The 23,567-nt window shown below is 36.5% G+C and overlaps 1 protein-coding gene across 11 annotated transcripts in view; it reads right to left on the bottom strand.

Annotated features, from left to right (window-relative positions):
• Positions 1-23,567, bottom strand: part of Dmd (dystrophin) — a 2,251,111-nt gene that overhangs the window by 372,147 nt on the left and 1,855,397 nt on the right. For all 11 annotated transcript variants that reach the window (XM_076562037.1, XM_076562042.1, XM_076562041.1 and 8 more), the window contains one exon: positions 16,047-16,203. In XM_076562037.1, the coding sequence (XP_076418152.1) occupies positions 16,047-16,203 (157 nt within the window). The remainder of the gene's footprint in view (positions 1-16,046; positions 16,204-23,567) is intronic.

The following is a 23,567-nucleotide window of genomic DNA, read 5'->3' on the forward strand; positions in this document are numbered from 1 at the left end:
CAAGCAATCCTGGGTGTTACTATTTATTGCAATACTATTTACAAGAGCTAAGTAACAGAACCAATCTAGGTGATCAACAGCAGAGGACAGGATAAAGAAAATATGATACATATACAAAACAGATTTTTTAATCTACAAAGGAGAATGAAGTTGTGTTATTTGCAGGGAAATGATTACAACTGGAGATATAAGGTAGGGAAAATGTAAGGAATTTATTTTTTCCTTGGGCAATCAATTGTTTAGTTAAGTTGGCATAATTAGGACATCTTTTTATATAATTAATATTTCACCAATGTAAATTAAGGTACAGATAAGTAAATGTTTACCTAAGGTCATGTTAGATGTTTTGAACTCAAGTGTTACAAATCTTAAGCTAGAAAAAAACCTGAGCAGTCTTTGTATCCATCAGAATTTAAAGGTAAACCCTATTGCAGAAGACACCATACACATTGGTCATGGGACAAGGAAAAATCAAGTTGATACTGAAAAGGTGGCTTTCTCTCTGCTGGTTAGCTTTCATTGAACTGGAGGGTACTATGTTGCCTGCTGGAGGAAAAAGTCATCACCACTCTTACCTAAATGTGGACACTAAACTGTAATATTGGCCAGTGTGGCAAGATATATTATTGTACAGTATAAGTACAATAGTGGCAGAAATATTATGGGTGTAATCAACTATTTTCTGATTGGATTCAAGGCCTGCTTCACAGGATGAAACTCAGGATTAATACTATAAATCTGGCCATGATCCATGGTTAGGGAGCTCAAAGGCCCTAAGGGTTAACTTACTACCAATATCATTCTGTCAAATGCTGGTTGTAGCAAATTGCCATTTAAGTTTGCATCTTTATAACTACAAGTTACTACAGTTCTCAGACTTTATCAGAGAAGTCTTTTTTGTTTATACAGTAGATGGTTGTGAAGTCAGAAATTCATGACTGGTCAAGGTGCAGAGAACAAGTGTCAGTAGAATACTCAGCTGAAAATGGGACATCTACATCACTCCCACACAAAAGCACAAGGACCAATGCAGAAGAGAGGATAGAAAGACTTTAAGAGCCAGAGGTATAGCTGAAAGTTTTCCTATGTCCTGCCTGGTCCACAGCCATTCACCCAAGTAAACACACAGAGGCTTATATCAATTAAAACTGTTTGGCGATTAGCTTAGGTCTACCACTGACTAGCTCTTACACTTAAACTCAGCCCATTTCTCTTAATCTTTATGTCACCACATGTTCCGTGGCTTTACCTGTGTGCCATTACACAGATGTCATTGAGAACTGGATTGGAACAGTTTCTTCTAGACATAATAAGTTTGCTTTTCTCATGAACTCACAGCATCTCTTGTTGCCTGCACAAGATTTGCACAAGATAAAGTCAGTCAGAATTCTAACATGGAGGGGGAGGGAGTTTATAAACCCCTACCATTAAGGAATTGTAGAAAGTTGATAACTTCTGGAGGAGGGAGAGTCAGTTTAAGGGTGTGGTTCTAGTAGGTTTACCATGCTCCACTGGATAGTCTTACAGCCAGGACTATATGGACAGCATGAATTAAATTCAATAGACAGCATGAACTAGATTCAACAGGTCATTAAAAAAAGAAGACAGGTAGATGAAGTGGGTAGGGAGGGGAGGTATGAATCATTCTGAGAGAAGTTAGGGGAGGGAATGAAGGGTGAACGTTCAAAGTACATTGTGTGAAATTCTCAATGAACTAATTCATTCATGTGTTTCAGTTGCTTTGCAGCTTCTTTGTTGCTAAATTTTATCTATATTTCTATTGAAGTGTCAATGTCTTATTTGTGTTATTCAGAATGCAATTTGATGGATTGACTGCACATCATTGTCTAACTCAGCAGAACTTGACCAAACCACCTTACAATGCAGTGTAGTTTCATGTAGCAAGGGCCCCAGAGTCCAAATATGGCTAAGGCCAGAACTGGCCACAGTAAAGGTCATTAAATTTTCCAGAGATTTCCTATCCTCATTTGTGAGATGTCAAGTTGGATAACTACATTTTCCAGTTCTCAAATTCTTATACTCATCATGGCTGACTGATAAAGTTATAGGTATGATTTGGTACACCCTCAATAAATATTGCTAAATTAAAAAGAGACTATCTAGTCATAAAAAATCAGAGAATACTAGTGTGTGTGTGTGTGTGTGTGTGTGTGTGTGTGTGTGTGTGTGCATGCTTGATTTAGACAAAATCAACAGGCCTGTAGGCAAAAGCCTCACCTTATAAATCATTAGAGAACTAAAAACAATGCTGTGAACAATGCTGTGAATTGGGAAAAAGACAGATCTTATTCTGAGCTTGCTCATATGTTCCAGATCCAAAGTTTTCTGTAATTTTTGAGGAACTGGCTGTAATTTCTTTTAGTGGTGGCCATATGAAACATTGCTTTATTCAATTTCTTTCCTTCCTTCATTTCTTCCTTTCTTCATTTCCTTTTTGAAAGTGTTTCCTATGTAGAAGACTATGGCCTGCTATAAAAATTGTGATACTTCTTATTGCTTCTGAGTGCTGAGATATGTGCTTCCATGGCTGGCAAACTTAGTGGTTTCTTAAAGAAGATGTTTATCCTCAAACATTCCAAGGTCTTTTTGTATCAATCACTGTTTGGACGATTTTCCTCCATTTTATACCATTAGGTAAAAGAATATGAGACAGACCATTAACATTTAGAGTGATTTGATGGTAGCTATACTCATTGAACCAAGGCTGTGGTAGTTTGAATGAGATACCTCCCATGAACCTTAGGAATTTGAATACTTGGTCTCAGGTTGGCTGCTTGTGTAGAATTAGGAAGTGGGGCCTTGCTGGAGGTGTATGTCATGATGGTGGAGGTGGTGGAGGTGGTGGAGGTGGTGGAGGAGGAGGTGGTGGTGGTGGTGGTGGTGGTGGTGCTGATGGTGGTGATGGTGGTGGTGGTGGTGATGGCTCTTTGAGGTTTCAAAAGACTTGCACCATTCAGTTATATCTCTCTCTGCTTCTTGTTTGTAGTTTAAGATGTGAGCTCTCAGCTGCTGCTCCAGGCAGCTGCTGGCTCCTACTTCCACTCTGCCATCCGATGGGCTCTAAACTTCTGGAACTGCCAGTCCAAACCAATTTCTTTCTTCCATAAATTGCCTTGGCCATGGTATTTTACCACACTAATAGAAAAGTAATTAATATAAATGGTTATAGAACAGACATATGTATGGATATTAAGACAGTCCTATCTGTAACTTGATCAATTTTTAATAGTATTGGCATCCTATATTATTGTTCTAGTTCTCATACTATTTTTTTTTACCTTGTCGGCATCCCTTTTCTATTGATTTTGTATATAAGAGTTGCAGAAAACATTCTGCCATCCTCACGAACTTCCTCACATAAAAAGGCCAACATATTGAGTCCCAAACACATAGGAAATAGTTTACCAAATGGTGACTTATGGAAGATCAATTCTCAAGTAATTCAAAACCAGGACCATGGAAAATGGAAAGGGTTCAGTAATGTGGCACAAGACAGGAAGATACCAAGAATCTAAACAAATTTTATACATGGTCATAAAATAAAGACAAAGGAAAAAGAACAAAACCAGGACGACTGAACCTTACCTTAATGTTCACCTGAGCCAACTAACATTTAAAAAGTTATGAAAACAGGCTTATGGGCTATAAAAGGTCATTGTAATCTTTTTAAACTATGATAAGAATGCTTAACATGAGTTCTACCCTTTAACAAAAATTTAAGAGCAAGCAGTAGTATTGTTAAATATAGAAATTGTGTTGTATAATAGATAGCAATTTACTCATTTTTTGTAACTTAAATTCTACTCAAAGAGTAATAATTCCCATAACATTTGCCAACTCTGTTCTGCTCTCTGACTCTATAAGTATGGCTATACAGTCAGTCATCTTTAAATAACGTGAAAGGAGCTGCATCTTAATTTTACTCCACCACTGAATAAAATTTAAGAGAAACAATTGTAGGGTCTGATACAGCTAGCTATTGTTCAGACAGTCAACAACATGAACAATTGAATTAATTTAGAAAAATGTCTAAATAATTTTGAAGCAAAATGAAAGTAAATAGATGTATTTCAAGATAGATCAATTTTTTAAAATGCTGTTTATGAGAAAACATTTCTGAGTATTTATTGGGAAATGTTTTCATTTCCTCACAAACTCCTTGCTCAGATTTATTTTCATGGGAGCCTTTTAAAACAAAAGCTGTGTTCTCTGAAATCAAGAGCATGGAATAGAATAAAGGTTGGACTCCTCACAGGTCTTTGATACTACTGAGGAATGGATTATTGCCCACACAGCATCTTGAACAGCTGTTTGACTTCAATCTTCATTCTGGGCTATTTCCAAAAACCACTGGGGAAGTTACTTCCCACTGACAACAGAGTTGTTAAGTTCTGAGCTGACCTTGAGAAATCACTGGGGAAAATCCAATCTGTTCCTATAGCCATTTAGAGAATTCAGTTTTAAGTCATTGAGCCTAAACTCTGAATTCTGGTGTTGATAGTAAATAAATGGATTATTAGAAAAGCATATTACAAATTAGTCATATCCAGTCTTGTGATTCAACCAAAATTCAAGACTGTCAAATGTAAGAAGAGGATAAATTTTGAATCATACTATTTGTCCTGTCTTTTAACAGAAGATGGAAATGAAACCCCTGATTAGCTTCAACCATAAACCTTCAAACATGCTCATTTTCTACTTTCTGTCACCTACAAAATTGATACTGCCTGTCTGCTATTTGTTCAAGATATAGGGTTCTGAGTCTTCCTTGACTTCATTGCCCACACTCCATGCCCCATCTAACATATATTTTATCAAGTGACCCATTAGAATGAATTTTAGATAAAATAACATTTCAGCAGATCTATCATTTCTCTTCTAGCCCAAGTCAACATTATGTCTTTTCTAGATGACTTTACCACACTTTTTCTGTCAGTTATCCACAAAGCAGCTGAAGAACCTCAAAACAGACAAATCAGGTGCTATCATACGACTAGAGATCCTTCCAGTGAGTGATGTCTCGCTATACATAGAATAAAATCCCCCCTTAAACTCTGATCTGCAAAACTCTTTGTCATCTGGCACTTATCTCACTATATAACCAGCATTGCTTCATTCTCCTATATCCTACAATAAATACTGTGCATCTCACTTTACCATGAATACTCCAAATCTCTTTTTCCATATGGGCTTCTGAAACTTCTGCTTGCTTTGTTCATAATTATCCCCCCCTCTCCAATTTTTGCTCACTAACTCAGGTATTTATTAAAACATTACCTCCTTCTCTTTCTCTACTCCTAGTTGATTTCTACTTTGTAGCATTTACTAATATTTGATATTGTTTCATACATTAATTTATTGGTTTACTGTGGATGTGCAGGGGGGCAGGGACTCATGATTCACTTTTGTATCTCTGACTTCTGGAGTATAGAAGACACTCAATAAGGAGTTATGTAAAGAATCATTGAGTTCTTACACTGTTAGCTATGACAATAAGATTGTTTTCTACAATTTTTGGGGGGAATAAATGAACACAGAAAAAGACTGGAGGTTCATTTGTAATTAAATGATCTGTGTAAAAGTGCTTTGAAAAGATAAAATACTATACAAATATTATACTTAAGAGAATTTGTCAAGATATCAAAATAATTTGACAAAGTAGGAAAAAGATTTGGGTGCTGAAATCAATTTGTAAATTGCTCACATTTCATCTTCTTATAGTCATTAAAAAAGAAGCTGTTCCTAGATGACTGCATTCTTACATTTTGATGATATAGCTAGTTTGAAGAAGATTTCCTCAAATGCCTAGAAATGCAATTCTAAAAATAAATGTGAAGTTTCTACTATTCAGCATCTCCATGTATGACTGCATAGAATATCACATTTATACAAAGCTTCTTTTTTTTTTTTTTTTTTTTTTTTTTTTTTTTTTTTTTTTTTTGGTTTTTCGAGACAGGGTTTCTCTGTGTAGCTTTGCGCCTTTCCTGGAACTCACTTGGTAGCCCAGGCTGGCCTCGAACTCACAGAGATCCACCTGGCTCTGCCTCCCGAGTGCTGGGATTAAAGGCGTGCGCCACCACCGCCCGGCACAAAGCTTCTTGTATTAGTAATAAAGAATAGATAAAAAGATATCTAACTCCTGCAACATAGTTACCAAGACAACTTAGAGCAGACATAGCTAAAAATGTAACTTTGCAGGAGAATGAGAATATTTAGAACTCCAAGAGACCAGATTATTGAATGCTGGAATGAACATTCCAAAAGGCATTTTCTATTTCTATAGAAAGACACCACAAAGAACTTATCCAACTAATACACACACTAAAATGAAGCTGAACTAAGTAGGCCAGCATTGATAATAGAATTAACCTAAATAAATGTAAAATCTACAATGTGATTTGGGGATAATTTTATTGAATTTATAACCCTCTGCCTCACTTTGTGATGACATCTGAATAAATCTAACATGTATAATATATGACCTGACAAATGAACAAGTAAACTACTTTATTCAAGCCTTTTCATTTGTCAACAGCATCCTGGCTATAATGGCTTTCTGTCCACTGTTTTAATAATGTATGTATTGATTACTTCCATCTAAATTGTAACCAGAAAACTCTCAGGAAGCTTTGAAGATGTCCTTAATGGTCTCCAGGGAAGGACTTACATAGATTTTTAAATTGAAAGATGAAAACCTCACAGCAAACAATTTCATTAGTAAAAGTGCAAACAAAAAGTCATTACCTACAGTGTTCTTATGATCAAAATCTAATCTCCATTTGGATCTGGGATACAAAGACAGGAATTAAATAAGTTCCTGGTTTATTGCAGCAATCTGAATATTCCCCATTATGTTTTCCTTTAAGACTCTCTCTAGGTTAATCAAAGAAGTAGACAAGTAATAAATATCACTTTAGTGGCTGCTCAAGTAAAACAAAGGAAGTCAGTTTTAAAAATATATCTGGACCAGAATAATACACACTAATTGAAAACAAGTCACTGTAGTGAGACAATTAATTAGTAACTGTAAAATAGCCAGGATAATATATTTCAAAGATATAAAAATTGGTCAGTTTGTATTTGCTAAGGCATATTTGAGTTTTAATTATTTATAACACTTCACCACATATGGAGCATTATTTTATTAATTAGACTTCAGAGCCATTCACTTAAAGTTGTTATGCTGCCCAGCTGGTTTGGGGAACACAGATCTTCTCTCATGGGTGATAAAACTACTTTCACAAGTGAAACAGCATTTCCCAACAACTTATGTGGACAATCTTGGCATTTTACCTACTGTAAAATTATAGACCTTTTCACCACAGCAAACAAGAGGGATTACATTATGAAATTGTATCATTAGTCTAAAGATAAACAAAAATATAAACTCACCAATTTTAAGCATTCTCAGATAAACTAACAATAAAATGAACTATACATTTGATCAGAGTTTCAACTTTTGATATTTTAATGGGATATGGGTTTATGCTGGCTAGTTTTTTGTTTAATCAACCTTATAAAATCTTGAGTCATTTGGGAAGAGGGAAGCTTAGTAGAAAAAAATTCTTCCACAAGAATGGCCTGTAGGCAAGATAGTAATGCATTTTCTTGATTGATGGTTGGTGTGGAGAGACCCAGATCACTGTGGACAGTGTCACTCTAAGGATGGTGGCCCTGGGTGATGTAAGAAAGTAGGCTGAGTAAGCCAGGAGTAGCAAGGCAGTAAGTGTTACGCCTTCCTGGCCTCTGCATCAGTTCCTCCTTCCAGGTTCCTGACCTGGCTTCCTGGATGATGGCCTATAAGCAGAAATAAAACCCATTCTTCTCTGAGTTGCTTTTGCTCATCACATTTTATCATAGTATTAGAAATCCTGACTAGGAGAGGTTTCTCAAGACAAGGCTGTCTACCCTCTCTTTATCTATTCAATATAGTAACTGAAATTCTAGATAGAGCAAAAAGACAACTAAAGGTGATCAAAAGGATACATATTATAAAGGAAGAACTCAAAATATCATTATTTGCAGATGATATTATAGTATACATAAGTGACCCCCAAAATTCTACCAGGAAAATCCTACAGCTGATAAACACCTTCAGTGAAGTGGCTGGATACAAAATTAACTAAAGAATTAGTAGCCCTCCCATATACAAATGATAAATGGGCAGAGAAAGAAATCAAGGAAACACCACCCTGCACAGTAGTCACAAATAGTATGAAATATGTTTATGTAACTATAACCAAGCTAGTGAAAGACCTGCATGACAAGAACTTCAAGTCTTTGAAGAAAGAAATTGGAGAAGATATCAGAAGAAGGAATATTGCCCATGATCATGGATAGGTAAGATTAACATAGCAAAAATTGGCCATTTTACTAAAAGCAATTTACAGATTCAACACAATCCCCATTAAAATCCCAACACAATTCTTTACAGAACTTGAAAGAACAATACTCAACTTTATTTGAAAACAAAACCAGGATAGCTGAAACAATCCTGTACAATAAAAGAACTTCCAGAGGTATTACCATTCCTGATTTTAAGCTCTTCTACAGAGCTGCTATAGGAATAAAACCTGCGTGATATTGGCACAGAAACAGACAGTCAGATAAATGGAATTGACTGAAAGACACAGAAGTAAATCCACATATCTTTGGACACCCGATTTTCGAAAAGAAGCCAAAATTATAAAATGGAAAAAAAAAACATTTTCAATAAAAAATGCTGGTCTAACTGGATGTCAGCATGTAGAAGAAATCAAATAGAGTCATATCTATCTCCCTGCACAAAACTCAAGTCCAAGTGGATCAAAGACCATAACATAAATCCAGATACACCAAACTGGATAGAAGAGAATGTGGGAAATAACCTTGAATGTATTGGCACAGGAGACAACTTCCTGAACTAAATACCAGTAGCACAGACACTAAGATCGACAATTAATAAATTGGACCTCATTAAACTGCAAGGCTTCTGTAAGGCAAAAGACACCTTCAACAGGACAAAAGGACAGCCTATAGAATGGGAAAAATCTTCACCAACCCCACATCTGACAGAGGGATAATTTATAAAATATATAAAGAACTCATAAAACTAAACATCAAAAATCCAAATAATCCAGTTAAAAATGGTATCGTGATCTAACCAGAGAATTGTCACCAGATGATTCTTAAATGGCCGAAAAACACTTAAGGAAATGTTCAACATCCTTAGCCATCAGGAAAACACAAATCAAAACGACTCTGAGATTCCATTTTATACCTATCAGAATGGATAGGATAAAGAACACAAGTGACAGCTCATCCTGGCCACAATGTGGCCCAAATGGGATCATTTCTCCATTGTTGGTGGGAGTGCAAACTTGTACAGCCACTCAGCCACTTTGGAAATCAATAGGGCAGTTTCTCAGAATATTGGGAATTGCTCTATCTCAAGATCCAGCTATATCTCTCTTGGGCATATACCCAAGGAATGCTCAATCATACCACAAGGACACTTGTACAACTATGTTTAATATTAGCTTTATTCATAATAGCCAGAATCTGGAAACAATCTAGACATCCATTAACAGAATAGTGGATAAAGAAAATGTGATACATTTACACAATGGAATATTACTTAGCTGTTAAAAACAAACAACATCATAAAATTTGCATGTACATGGATGGAACTAGAAAAAAAAATCATCCATAGTGAGGTTACCCACACTCAGAAAGACAAATATGGCATGAACTCACTTATAAGTGAATATTGTCTGGAGTAAAGGATAACCATGCTATCATACACAGACCCAGAGAGGCTAGGCAACAAGGAAGACTCAAGGGGGAATGCTTGGATCTCCCTGGGAAGGGGAAATAGAATAGATTTTGTGGGTTCACTGGGGGTGTGTGGGGATGGGAACATGAGAGATCAGATAGGGGATGTAAGGAGAAAGTACTGAAAGAGACAATTGGAAAAGGGAACATTTTGGGGTGAGATAGAAACCTACTCCAAGGGAAACTCCCAAGAATCTAGAAGGAAGACTCAAGCTAAGTCTCCCAGCAATAGGAGATATGTAGCCCAAATTGGCCATCTCTTGTGACCAGGGAAGACTTCCAATGGAGGGATTGAGACACTAACCTAGGTATATATGATCTTTGACCTACAGTCTGTCTTGCCTATGGGATGTGCTGGGATTGGTGACTAGCCCAGTTGATGTCATAGAGGCTTTATCCAAGAACTGATGGAAACAGTCAAACATTAGGCAGAGCTCAGTGAATCCTGTGGAAGAGGACAGGGGAAGATTGTAGGAAGCAGAGGGGTCAAGGATACCACAAGACAACTAACCTGGAATCAACTAACCTGGGCTCAGGGTCTCTCACAGAGATTGAACTGACAGCCAAGGAGCCTGCATGGGATTTATCTAGGGCCTATGCATATATGTGACAGTTTGTGCAGCTTGGTCTTCTTGTGGAACTCTTAACAGTGGGAGTAGGGGTTGTCTCTGATGTTTTTGCTGGCCTTTGGGAACTTATCCTCATACTGTGTAGCCTTATACAGCCTTAATATATGCTTAATATTACTGCAACTTTTTTTCAAGACAGGGTTTCTCTATGTAGCTTTGTGCCTTTTCCTGGAACTTGCTTTGTAGACCAGGCTGGCCTCGAACTCACAGAGATCTGCCTGCCTCTGCCTCCCGAGTGCTGGGATTAAAGGCGTGCACCACCACCACCTGGCCGTATTACTGCAACTTGGTATGTCATGTTTTGTTGATATCCACGTGAGGCCTGCCCTTTTATGAATAGAAACAGAGGAGGAGTGGATGTGGAGAACAGAGGTGATGTGAGAGAGAAGGGCTGGATGGAGAGGAGGGGGAAAACTGCAGTTGGAGGGAGGGAGGGAGGGAGGGAGGGAGGGAGGGAGGGAGAGAGAGAGAGAGAGAGAGAGAGAGAGAGAGAGAGAGATTCCAATCAAAAGCAGTCTTCAAAGGCATTAATAGTTTACCACAGATAGTAAAGAGACAATTTTTAAAAGTGACACTGAAAATGCACAGGGCATAAATTTATGATTACAAGTGATCCATCTTGACATCCAGCCCAGTAGTCATATACACAGCAATTGAATCACTAAACTAATAAAGAACCAGAGAAATGTGATCCTGGAAACATGGAAGGGAAACAAATGTTTAATAAAAGTAGAAATCAAAATGTATTGTTGACTACATTTTGATGGAGTTTTATACTGAATGCATTTCCTTTTTCTCTTTCTGAGTTCTGATGTTCTGACAGAAAATCCCGTTTCAAAAGATCTTCCTTCATTCTTTTTATCCAGGCAGCAAGTGTGTTACCGCTGGGTAAACCTTTGTTGCACAGCTCTAACAGAGCTACTCTAGAGTAAAACTGGGTATAAACTGCGCTTTCATCAACACCTAGGAGTGACAGATTCCCTGAGAAAGGACAAGGCTTTGTGACAGCCACCACCTTACAGATACCAAGAGAAGCTCAGTTGTCCATTGGGCCAAATCACAAGTTAAAATATATGTCAAAATAGGTCAACACACTTTACAAAAGGATATTCAGTTATTCAAGTGGTTGATGACTGAATCTGAATAATAGTTGAAGGAAGGCAAACATAGAAGAATAGAGGAACTTGTAGCAAATGAGAAAAGATAAGTGGGCTAAAACCCATAGGCATATATCTGAGTGATCAATAACTCAAGCACACTCAACTCCAGCACCCCCATTTTCTCAACACATATGACTTTCCTGAAATTTTTTAATTGAGATTGAGAATTTATGTACAAGCATTTGAGCAGTATTAGCTCAATTAGTAAGCTACCAGACCAAGTAGTCATGGGCAAGAAAGAAGTATTTATGACAAAATGCTGGAAAAGGGGGTCATGGCAATTCTGTTGACCAGTTTTTCTGTCTTTCCACTGATGAACAAAATAGTATTCACAATCTGTATTTATTTACCACTAGTGCACTTTCCCAACGATTCATTTTTTTTTGCTTTTGGACCTATAATAAAATTAACTATTTTATATACTAATTCAGTCTCAATTTATTATATCATACAATGAATTTTATTTAAAATGTTTATGGTTCTCTTCATAACAGGAGGAGGAAAGATAATAAGAGCCAGAGGTAGTGGATTACCCCAAGGAAGTAGAATCTTCCAGACACAACAGGACTGGTACTCATATGACTTTGTGGAGACTGTGACAACACACTCAATATGCACAGGTTCAAATCAGACAAAATCCCACACTAAAAAGGAAAAGTAGACAAAAATCCCACCCTTATGCAAGAAGTGACTTGCAATTGATAACTCCTGGAAAAATTTTTCCAATGGAGTGACACTGGGTATATCAAACAAAATCCAGGGCAGGCCAATGCCCCAGAGTAGATGATCAACACATAAAGACCCCATGTTTTTGTTTTGTTTTGTTTTTCCTTGTGCAATTTGTTTTTGTATTCTTTATCATTTTTTTAGTTTGTTTTGGTTATTGTGGGGCTTTGTATATTTCTTGGGATAGAGAGAAACATGAATTTGGGTTGGTAGAGTGTTGAAGAGAATCTGAGACAGTTTAGGGAAGGGGAGAGAATATGATCAAATATATTGTGTAAAAAACCATCTTTTTATAAAACAAAAATGTTCATTCTTCTCAATGAATTTTATATATATATATATATATATATATATATATATATATATATATATATGTATAGGACTGCTCAAAATTAGGACATTTAAAAGTGTAGCCATATTAAATTTCAACTTGCTACAAAGACTTAGTAATCTGAATCACATAAGAAATAGCCAAAGAAACAGACAGCTTTTTTAGCATTGTCTTTCAAAGACCTCCTAGTCATCATATCTCTTTTCTTTTTATAAACTTCTATTCCTCTTCTCTAGAATAACTGAGCCTCTGACCTTTCTTGAAGATGCTACCATTGGCTGAGATCTTTCTTTCAAAGACTGAACATATAGAAGTATTACCATTTTATCAAGGTTTTGTCATTTGATGGTAATTTATCTTTGTTGACTGTTCATTTCCGTGCATGGACTTTTTACTCCCATTTGAAAATAAAAACATTTATCAGTATCTACTATACACCAGCTATTCTACTAGGCTATATGGTTTTAAAATGTGAAGAATATTAAAATTTTGCCTTCTCCATTCATAACCTGCTTGAGAAGACAGAAATGCAACAAAACAAAACAAAAACTAAATAAAAAATTGGCCACTGGTGAAAGATGCTAGGGAAAGAATGACTAATTAGTCTGAACATTAGAGAGATATTTAGCTTGTAAATATTATATAAATGGTATAAAATTGGTGAGGAAAGGAAGCTAATAAATAAGTTGGGGCTGATAATGTTCCATCCCAGAAACAGACTGCCTAACAAAACCCCCAATATCAGATATGAGAAGCTCTCTTTTGAGTTGTTGGTCCATGTTCCAGTTAGGGTAACTATTGTTGTGATAAAACATCATGGTCAAAAGCAAGTAGGGAGGAAATGGTTTATTTGGTTTATACTTCCATACTACAGTCACTGAATGAAGTCAAGACATGAACTCATGAATATGGTGGTATTCTATTTGTACTGAAATGTGATTTTAATTGTATATTAATAAATAAAGTTGCCCGGGGGTCAGAGCTATTAGAGCCATAGAAAGAGCATGGCGGTAGTGGTGCATGCCTTTAATCCCATAGATCTCTGTGTGTTCAGGGATACAGCCAGCATTGGAGACATTCGCCTTTAATACCTGGAAGGCTGTACATTCAGACAGTGACGAGGCAGTCACGTGTTTGGGTTTATAACCAATGAGAAGGCAGAACAAAATACTATAAATAGACGAACAGACAGGAAATAGGTCTCTTTCGGGAAGCTGGGACACCGCAGGCGGAAGGGTGAGATTTTAGCTCTGAGCTCTGACCTCTTGGCTTTCTCTTTTACATTGGTTCTGTGTTTCTTATTTAATAAGACGGTTGGTTACATCTACACATGAACCATTAAAATCTGGAGGTAGGAGCTGATGGGCCACGAAAGGCTGCTGCTTATTGGCTTGCTCCCCATGGCTTGTTCGTCTTGTTCTCTTATAGAACTCCCATCCACCTGCACAGGGGTGGTCTCACCCATTATGGCCCAGGCCTTCCCACATCAGTCACTAAATAAGAAAATGCCCTAGAGGCTTAGCTACAGCTCAATCTTATGGAGGCATTTTTCAACTGAGGCTCCCTATTTACTAGTGTCTCTAGCTTGTGCTAAGTTGACATAAAACTAGCCAGCATAGTCAGGGTTGTCCAAGAGAGTTGCAAAACTTACAAGCTATTGGTATTGCCTTTGTTTGCTGTTCCCCCAGGATTTGGGAGGTAAGTCCCTACTGCTGAGGATGCCATGCACTTCAGAAACAGGGTCCAGAGTTCCATGACCTAGAATTGTCCTGAAAGCCTCTTCCCTGAAGACTGGACAAGAAATCTTCCAAAAAAAGGAAACAACCAAAACTCCTATTCATACACACACACACACACACACACACACATACACACACACACACACACACACACACATACACACACACATATACATCACTTATGAACCACAACAATGACCAGCATGGCTCTATAACCTTAAAGGTCTAGTAGTAACATATCTGCCTTGGCAGTAACTTAAAGCTCTCCAATTGGAATTAAGACATGTTCTACAAGAGGGATCCATATTTGGTATTGGAAACTTAGTCTAACTACCCAGGACTAGTGAAGTCATGAATTGTGGAAGAGAAACTACAACCACCACTTTATTAAATGACTGTAATCCCTAACAACAATCTAAACATTTATCTTTAGATTCACAGACAACTGTAGTTCTCACCTCTAACCAAAAGAAGTCTTAGCAACAGACTGAAACAATAACAGAAGACCACAACTAAAACAAATGCAGAGTTGTTGGGGCCTCCTAGTGGACACACCTACAAAACAGCTCCTCTACCAAAGGCTCAGTAAACAATGAAAAAGATGGGGTGGAAGGAGTATAAGAGCAAGAGGAGCAGGGAGTTTGCAGTGAGATTGCATCAATTAGTAATATTAGAAGCTAAACCTGTAAAGTGTCATTGACAAGACTGCCTAAATATGAGCAGAACAAGGATGACAACACATATGCCAAAAGGGACATGAGAAAGCCCACAAGGCTTCAACCCCACACAAAGAATGACAGGAAACTAAGGAATGCTAAGAATGGGAGAAACAGTCTTCTCCAGAGAGAAACACACCAATTGGTTATCCAATACCATATGGTCAGCTCTGAATACATATACAAGTAACATTATACAGACTGAGCAGATTGTATGCAGGAAAAAATATATATAAAAGCATGCAGTAACAAGTTAATGAAAAAGGAGGCCATGAATTTAAGAGATTAAAAAGGAAGGGTGAATGTGAAGGTTTGGAGGCAGGAATTGTAAGGGAGAAATTATGCGACTATTACACCAAAAAATTAACTAAATGCAATATATGGATCTCATTTTGATTATTAAAATAAAACAGAGAACTTAAAAAAATGGAATATTTATGGATATTTGATATGATATAATTTGTTGTTTTATAGTATTATATTACTGTATTTACTTACAAAAAGCAAATCCTTCTCTTTTTTGAGAGACTTCCTAAAATAAGTGGAATATGACTGAGATTGGCTTCAAAATGACAAGGGAATGAATAGAAGCATAGAAGAAATAAGACAGTCCATGAATTGAGGATTGTTGATATCTTGAAATGCACATCAGTGTTTATTGAAATGTTCTGTCTACTTTTATGAATATTTAATATTTTCCATGATCAGAAGAATTTAAAAACAGACAAAAGTGAAATTACTGATTCAGGTATTTTTGAAAAAAATATAAAGAGCATGGGTTATTTATAATTAATCATTAGATGAAATGACTAAGATATTTCTCTCCCATTCAATTTTTTAATTAAACACAATTTAAAAATAGTCATGTAATGCTTTTTATGCACAAATCATTAGTCTCTAAAACATCCTACCCTGTGAATGTCATTCTGCTTCTGAACTGCTGGAAAATCACCGCCGATAGGTGCCTGCCGGCTCAACTCATCACCTTTCAGCTGTAGCCACACAAGAAGTTCCTGAAGAGAAAGATGCAGACGCTTCCACTGGTCAGAACTGGCTTCCAAATGGGACCTAAAAATGAACAGGAGCATGCTGTGTCAGAATATCTTGATTTGTAATTGATGAATCTGTTCATTCCATTGCCTTGACTGGATATTGTCATAATACACACCTATTGTGAGCTATATATCATAGCTGTTAATAAAAATCTAGCTACCCGATTTTGCGAGTCATAAAACAAGGTGGGAGTATTCCAATGACAATGTGGAGGCAAGGCCACATTCTGCCATATGTTTCTTTCCACATACAGAATTCTGAGACTTTTGGCATGGCCTGCAAGCTGGAAAAAAATGTTTTCCTATCCTGTTTCAGCCAATGATTTTTCATGTTTCTGGTAGAAAAAGACTTAGACCCAGTGACTAATAAAACCCCTTAGTTTCCATGTGACTCATACTGGAATTCTTTCTGCTTTGAGGAATGGAAATGTCTCTCACCACATTTCGACTTTTCCATTTCTTACACCCTAGGCAGTATTTCCCTTTGCCTCCTTCTGTCTGGTGTCTGGTCCTTTCTGCTCTACTTCTCATATGCTTCTTGTCCCTCTACCCTTTTTTATTCCTCTGCACGTGGGATTTGTTTTTCACCAAGTTCCAACATTTTTTCTCATTGTTTCCTCTGTGTGAAATGTGCAGAGACAAAAACTCACAGTGAAGAGATAGCTTCCCCTAAACATGAATAATTTATGCAGGAGACCGAGTCTTTTACCATCAGCTGTATTTAGAACATGGTAATCCTTAGAAGCCATGTAGGAATACACAAATGAGTGATCTGTGCCACATTTCATTTGAGGAGGAGAAACTAAATTAATAAAATAAATCATCATCCAGAAAACAAAGGAGAAAGTTACAGTGCTTTTTCCTCAGGTCATTCTGCAACCATGCTGCATCACTAACATTTGATCAGCAAACACTAATTAATTCATAAAATTAATGCTGCCTATAACATAAACACACTAAAGTCTCTAGGGCTGCCATGAAATTTAATGCAAAGCAGGCAGGTAGAAGAACATTTCCCTTATCTGCTCAGTGACTTGGCCAGATATTTCCAATACAACTCTCTTTCTGACATTAGAATTACCAGAGTATGTATTTACTATTGAAATTAAATTGTTTCAGATTTTCCAAAAGATACTCTAAAGAAGTCATAAAGGTCTTTAAAATGTGCCAATAAATCTTCAATTTTAGGAATATGGAGACAGCAACTGGGGAAACTCACAAAGTTATAGTTATAGAAGTATTAATTACAGCATTGCTTATCATTGTGATAAACCATAAACTGTAAATATTCAATGCTAAGGAATTTATTACTTCTGTGATTGTAATGTCACATAATGAACTCCTATGTAATATTCAGTATGATGGCACAGGCAAATGTATATGCATATGGAAAATGAGAAAGTGGGTTACAAAAAAGAAATGCAAATTTTTATTTTTTTGTAAGATGTTTGTATGTAGTTAGGTATACATTTGTAAGCACATGCTTGACCTTGCATGGAAATATATCAAATGACAACCAGGTTGTCTTTCAGGGTTAGATTTGCAAGATTTCTTTCATCTTTACACTTTTCCAATCTGTAAGAATGTCAATTCAATAATGCATGATATAACTATATTAAAAATGTAAACTTTTGCTACAAGTGAAATAAACTAAAGGGTTCAAGTCTTTAATGATATTGTTATACAATCAGTTAACCATATCATACCGTGATATGAATACAGTGTAAGAATACATGCAGATTGTATTTGGTATAGAGGTCAGTTCTTTAGGTTTCTATTTCCTCCTTATCTTACAACCATTACTTTCCCCTGACAAACCGAAGTGGGAATTCCCTATGCAAGATTCTAGCTACTTAAGAAATCTAATGAGTACTGCACAAGGATTCTCTGCAAAGTTTGAAAGTTACAGCTTAGTCGCATGGAAGGTGAAAGAAACTATCAGACATGACATTTTGAAAGGTAGGCAGACAAAGGCACATGGAATAGCAGTCAACAGTAGAAAAGACACTGGCTAAATAAATATTTATTGTGTGTCTTTAAGTTGCATGAGGCATTGGGTTGCAATAAGAAGAGGAAAGGGAATGAGGATGTCCAATGCTTGTCTTCCATTTATTTAGTATTTGAAGCAAACTACTGTAGAGGAACATTCCAAAAGAGAATTCATTGCAGGGCAGGTTGCCTATGGTGTGATCACAGGCTGCTGCTTTGGTTATATGGAAGTATCAGAACCACATTTCTAGGATAGGCAGTGGTGGCACACACCTTTAATCTTAGCACGAGGGAGGCAGAGGCAGGCAGATCTCTGTGAATTCAAGGCTTGCCTGGTCTACAAAATAAGTTCCAGGACATCTAGGGCTATTACACAGAGGAACCCTATCTTGAAAAACTAAAACAACAACAACAACAACAAAACACTTCTAGATTAAATGGTACTGACTGATTATTTGTCAGTCAACAAACCATTTTGAGTTCCCTAAGTGGGCGGCATCTGTGAAAGGAGGATATTAAATTCTAAAACATCTAAGAGTAATTTCATAGCATGAGATATGAAGGCTGTGAGAAGCCAGGAGGAGAGGCCAGTCAAGACTGTTAACAGGAGCAGCAGAAGGACGTGGGACCAGAACGCATGAGAAACTGTCAAGTACCTAGGTGAGGGGATGTGTCCTAAGGGATGAGATTTGCCGAAAAATTTAAAATGTTTGTTAATTTTCTTAAAATAGTTCTGTGAACTTACAGAGATCTGCCTGCCTCTGCTTTCTGAGTGCTGGGAGTAATGGTGTGCAGTGCCACACCTGTCTTGTCTTAAGTATGTATCAATGACTCTTTCTTTCTTTTCCTTCCAGAAGACGGGACATAAAGACAAAAGGTTAAGACAGGGATTGTAGGGAAGGGCTGGAACTTAGATAGTCAGAAAATCATATCCAATTTAAAATAATTCAAAGTGGTAGTTCTCAAATTTCAGTATATATGAGAGTTTAGACTAACGCGTTTGAAATCCATATCTCCAGGCCTTGCTCCCCAAATCTCAGCAATTTTAAGAAGTGCTTTCAGAACTCTTCAGCTGAGCTCCAACAACAGTGAGAAATAATTTCTTAAAGCATTAGTTCTTTTATGCTCTATGTGGGTCTTTCTAGGAAAAAGGTTCCTTGTCATGATTTAAAGCATGCCATGATTTAAAGGCAATTTAAATATAAGGAAACTATATTAGGTTGAATAATATTTTATTTTAGCATGTTGATCTTGTGAAATATTTCTAAGACATTTATAATTTATATGTTGGAAGAAGCTACTGGTTTTATTTTAATTACTGCCTATCAAATATTTCTGAACATTAGCCTCTTTTTGTCTTTGAAAAGGTATCTCCTGGAAAAAAAGGGGGGGATTTGATAGCTGCTGTTCCCTGTATTTGGAAAGATGTTTTTGTCATTGTTAGCAAAGGATGTTAGCATTAAGACAAGCCTTAGAGATTACAGTTCAAACACCCTGCTTTGCAATTGAGGAAAAGCAGGACTAGAGGTCTAAAGACAACTGCTGAGGCATATCTGCTATATGGCCATATTTACCCATGGGAATTGAGAATCACAAGTCACCCTTAGATAAGAAAAACCCTTAATTATCCTGGTTTTAAGCAAATATTTTAGATCCTAGAGAAAAATGACCTCTTCTTAGTGGTCAAGTGTATTTTATTTATCCCTACCAACTGAATAAAAGATAAAAAGAGGTAGTTTGAAGAGGCACACAGCATCTACCCACTCCCTATTAATCTTTATTAGTGAAGACAAGAGCTTGGTGGCTACTAGACTCTAAAAAGATAAGTGCTGATCTTTGAAAAACAAAAAAAAATTCCACAAATTATAAGGATTAAGTAAAATATAGGGCTTTTAGGTGTATTGGGATGTGCTGCTTGATATTTAGAGAACTCTTCGGAGACAGCACAATAAGAATTATACAGGATGATAAAGTGCTTGTTATTTCTCTAGATACAGATATTTCAAATGTGATTTGGTTGATGCCTAGTTTGAAATCCTTAATAAAACTTTACTCTGAAAATCACATAGTCTTAAAGCAAATTGTGTTCTCTTGAATTCATTCTTCACTTTGACTTCCTTTATAGAACTAGTGATATATCCCTGGATGTCCTTTGTGGCCCTGTGTGATACAATAGCACTTAAGCAGACACAAAGAAAAGGTACAGATGCGGAAATAATGAAGAACTACAGAAATAAAGTGGGAGCTGCGGAGATTTAAGTAAAAAGAGAGAATTAAACTCCAAGAGAGGTAAACATTTTTCTTTTCCAGCTGGGCCTTGAACTCCAACTTCCAACATAATTAACATTCCAAGAGTAAGAAAAAGGTCAGAGATACTCAGTGTCCAAGTTGCTTTTATTCCCACTCAAAAGTCTAAAGTCTCTTCTTCCTTTTGCGCATTCTTTGTTCTCCTCTATAGAAATAAAAAACCTCTCTATTCTAACTGCTATTCATTGTTGCTGAAGAATGTTAGTGCTCCTGTCTCTCAAACTAATGTTCAGAATTTAATAAACATGAAATTCATATAGTATTTACACATTTTTTCTGCCAAGCATAAAAATATAAAATATAAATTTACTGAAGTTATATCAATAACATATTAAATAATTCTCATAGTGAAATGTATACATAATAACGTGAGTAAAATCTGAATACAGATTAAACAAATTTTCATAAATATTGCTTCTGTAACAAAATTCACTGGACCTCTTCTGAAATTCTTGCTAGTTTTAAATTCAAAGTGAAAGGTTGTGGGCAAAGGTGATTTTAGCATGAGAAAGATTTTCCTTTATTAATTATCATCCTGGCATTGAACAATCTCATTACTCAGTCTGTGTATATATGTGTGTGTACAAATTTCTATGAATAAGTGAAAATATTACTTGATTTCCATCTTTTATCTTGTTCTATGAAACTGAACTATCACTGACTATTTATTTATTAGTACATATTGTGGACAACATGTGATATGATAATGAGTATAGAATAAATGATCCACTTTTCTTAAATGGAACAATGAGTTAGTTCTATATATTTTCAAACAATTTTTTTTCTCAAAAGTATCCTATTTACTTTTGTACTATTATAAACAAATCAGTGCCAGGGAAATAGGGAGAGGAATAAATTGGTAAAGTGCTAGCTGAACAAGCATGGGAATGTTTGTATGGGTCCCTAGCACCTATATTAAGCCAACCATGGTGGTGTGTATCTGTAATCCCAGACCCAGGGAAATAGAGACAGGTGAATCCCTGAGGTTAGTAGCCATACATTCTAGCCAAATTGATATACTTAAGGTTCAGCAAGACATTCTGACTCAAAAAATAAGGTGGGGAGCAATTGAGGTAGACACTGACACTCACCTGTCGCCTCCTGCACACATGTGTATCTACTCACAGGCACAGGTAATATACACGTGAACATGTACATACACTACACAAAACACAATGATTTGTCTGAGTTTTTAAAGTAAAATCCCAGATTTAATAGAGTTGCAGAATTGGAAGAGAAGCTGAAGAGACCATCTGTTTCTGGTCAAACCTCTTCATTTTAGTGTCTCATAGCATTAAAGTACTTAAGCAATTTGCTCAATTACATGTCATGAAGCCAAAGCATGAGAAGAGAAAACAATGATTGGTGTAAGAGGATTCTATTCTTTTAGACTTAATTTGACTTTACACATGTTTTTCCCTTTCCTTTTCTTTCTCTTCTTTCCTCCCTCCTTCCTCTTTCTTTCTTTCTTTCTTTCTTTCTTTCTTTCTTTCTTTCTTTCTTTCTTTCTTTTTATTTCTCTATCCTTTTGCCTCCTACTCCTTCTCTTACTTCTCCTCCTTTTCCTCCTCCTCCTCCTCCTCCTTTTGAGATAGGGTTTTTCTGTATAATTCTGGCTGTCCTAGAACTCACTCTGTAGACCAGGCTGGCTTCCCACTCAGAGATCTGCCTGCCTCTGGCTCCTGAGTACTGGGATTAAAGGCATGTGCCACCATCATCTAGCACCATCTTTTATTTAATTTGATGGGAGCCAACAAACATGAAACAACTCATGAACACTCAAAGGAACTGTGTGTGTGTGTGTGTGTGTGTGTGTGTGTGTGTGTGTGTGTGTGTGTGTGAGAGAGAGAGAGAGAGAGAGAGAGAGAGAGAGAGAGAGAGAGAGAGAGAGAGAGTTGCAGGCTGAGCCAAAGATCTTGTTCATGTTAGACAAACACTCTACCACTGAGCCATATACTTAGTCTTTTAAATGTAAATTAGAATAGTTCTGGAAAGAACCAGCAAAGAATAGCACGAATGGGAAATATCTGTTGTAGAATTTGAGTCAAAATTTAAAGAATAAGAGGAGAGATTGTGTTCCAAGCATGAGAACCAGTACATGTCCATACACAGCTCTCATGAGAGACAGGGAACTGCTAGAAATCAAAACTGTCTGAGTAAGCAGAATCTAGTTGCCTCAGAGTTCCATGTTGAGAGGGGCTAGAATGTTGCTTGGTGAGAAAGAAGCACAATGTGGGTGGGGCAAAGGAAGAACAGAAAAGGGAAGAGGTTAGAAACCAAATGAATGAGTAAGATGTGTGCACAAGGACCAAAAGTTTTGAACTAAGGAGTAATATATAGAAATCGTATCATAGGTAGAATATTTCTACACAACTTGCTCTTACTTTCTGAAATACATTAATGGTTTCAGAAGCCCTCACAAAACAATGAACCTACTACACTTTCTTGTATATAATATGCTATAATCTGCAGAATTAGCATTGTTTTCCAAGGATATTTTGAAACATTTAATTTGTAAAATACTCCAATGGACAATCATCCCAATGTTCCTGTATGTTATTGCATAATGTCCCAATTACTACTTCTGTTCTGCCTCTGCTATGGAATGAGTGATACCACTATTCCATTCATGTTTTAAGATAAATTAAAGTATGTGGATGTGAAGAATTCCTTGCTTGTTATAATTGAGTACTTACAATATATTCTAGATTATTACCCACCTATTTGAAAGCTCAAACCATTGATCAGAATATTTAAATTGCATAATTCACAGCATCTTACATAAGCTAAGGTAACTAATTTTTGCTTGATTAATGGCAGTAAGAATTAAACTACAATAGTTGGCATATGGGAGATTTCTGAAAACGAAGAGCTCATATTTTGCCTGAAATGCTGTTTACCACTTCAATTCTTTTATTTCATCAAGTTCACATGAAGGAGAGAAAAGACATAAGGAGAGTTTTAGTTATAGTCCCTTCCATTTTCTTTCCTGAAAAAGGAAATCATGTTTCTTTTCTTCATCCATTGAAACATTTTTTTCTCCTCATGTTTTATTCTTTTTAAGGACAGATGTTACAAATGTGG

This window comes from Peromyscus maniculatus, chromosome X, assembly GCF_049852395.1.
Source record: "Peromyscus maniculatus bairdii isolate BWxNUB_F1_BW_parent chromosome X, HU_Pman_BW_mat_3.1, whole genome shotgun sequence".
NCBI classification, from domain to species: domain Eukaryota; kingdom Metazoa; phylum Chordata; class Mammalia; order Rodentia; family Cricetidae; genus Peromyscus; species Peromyscus maniculatus.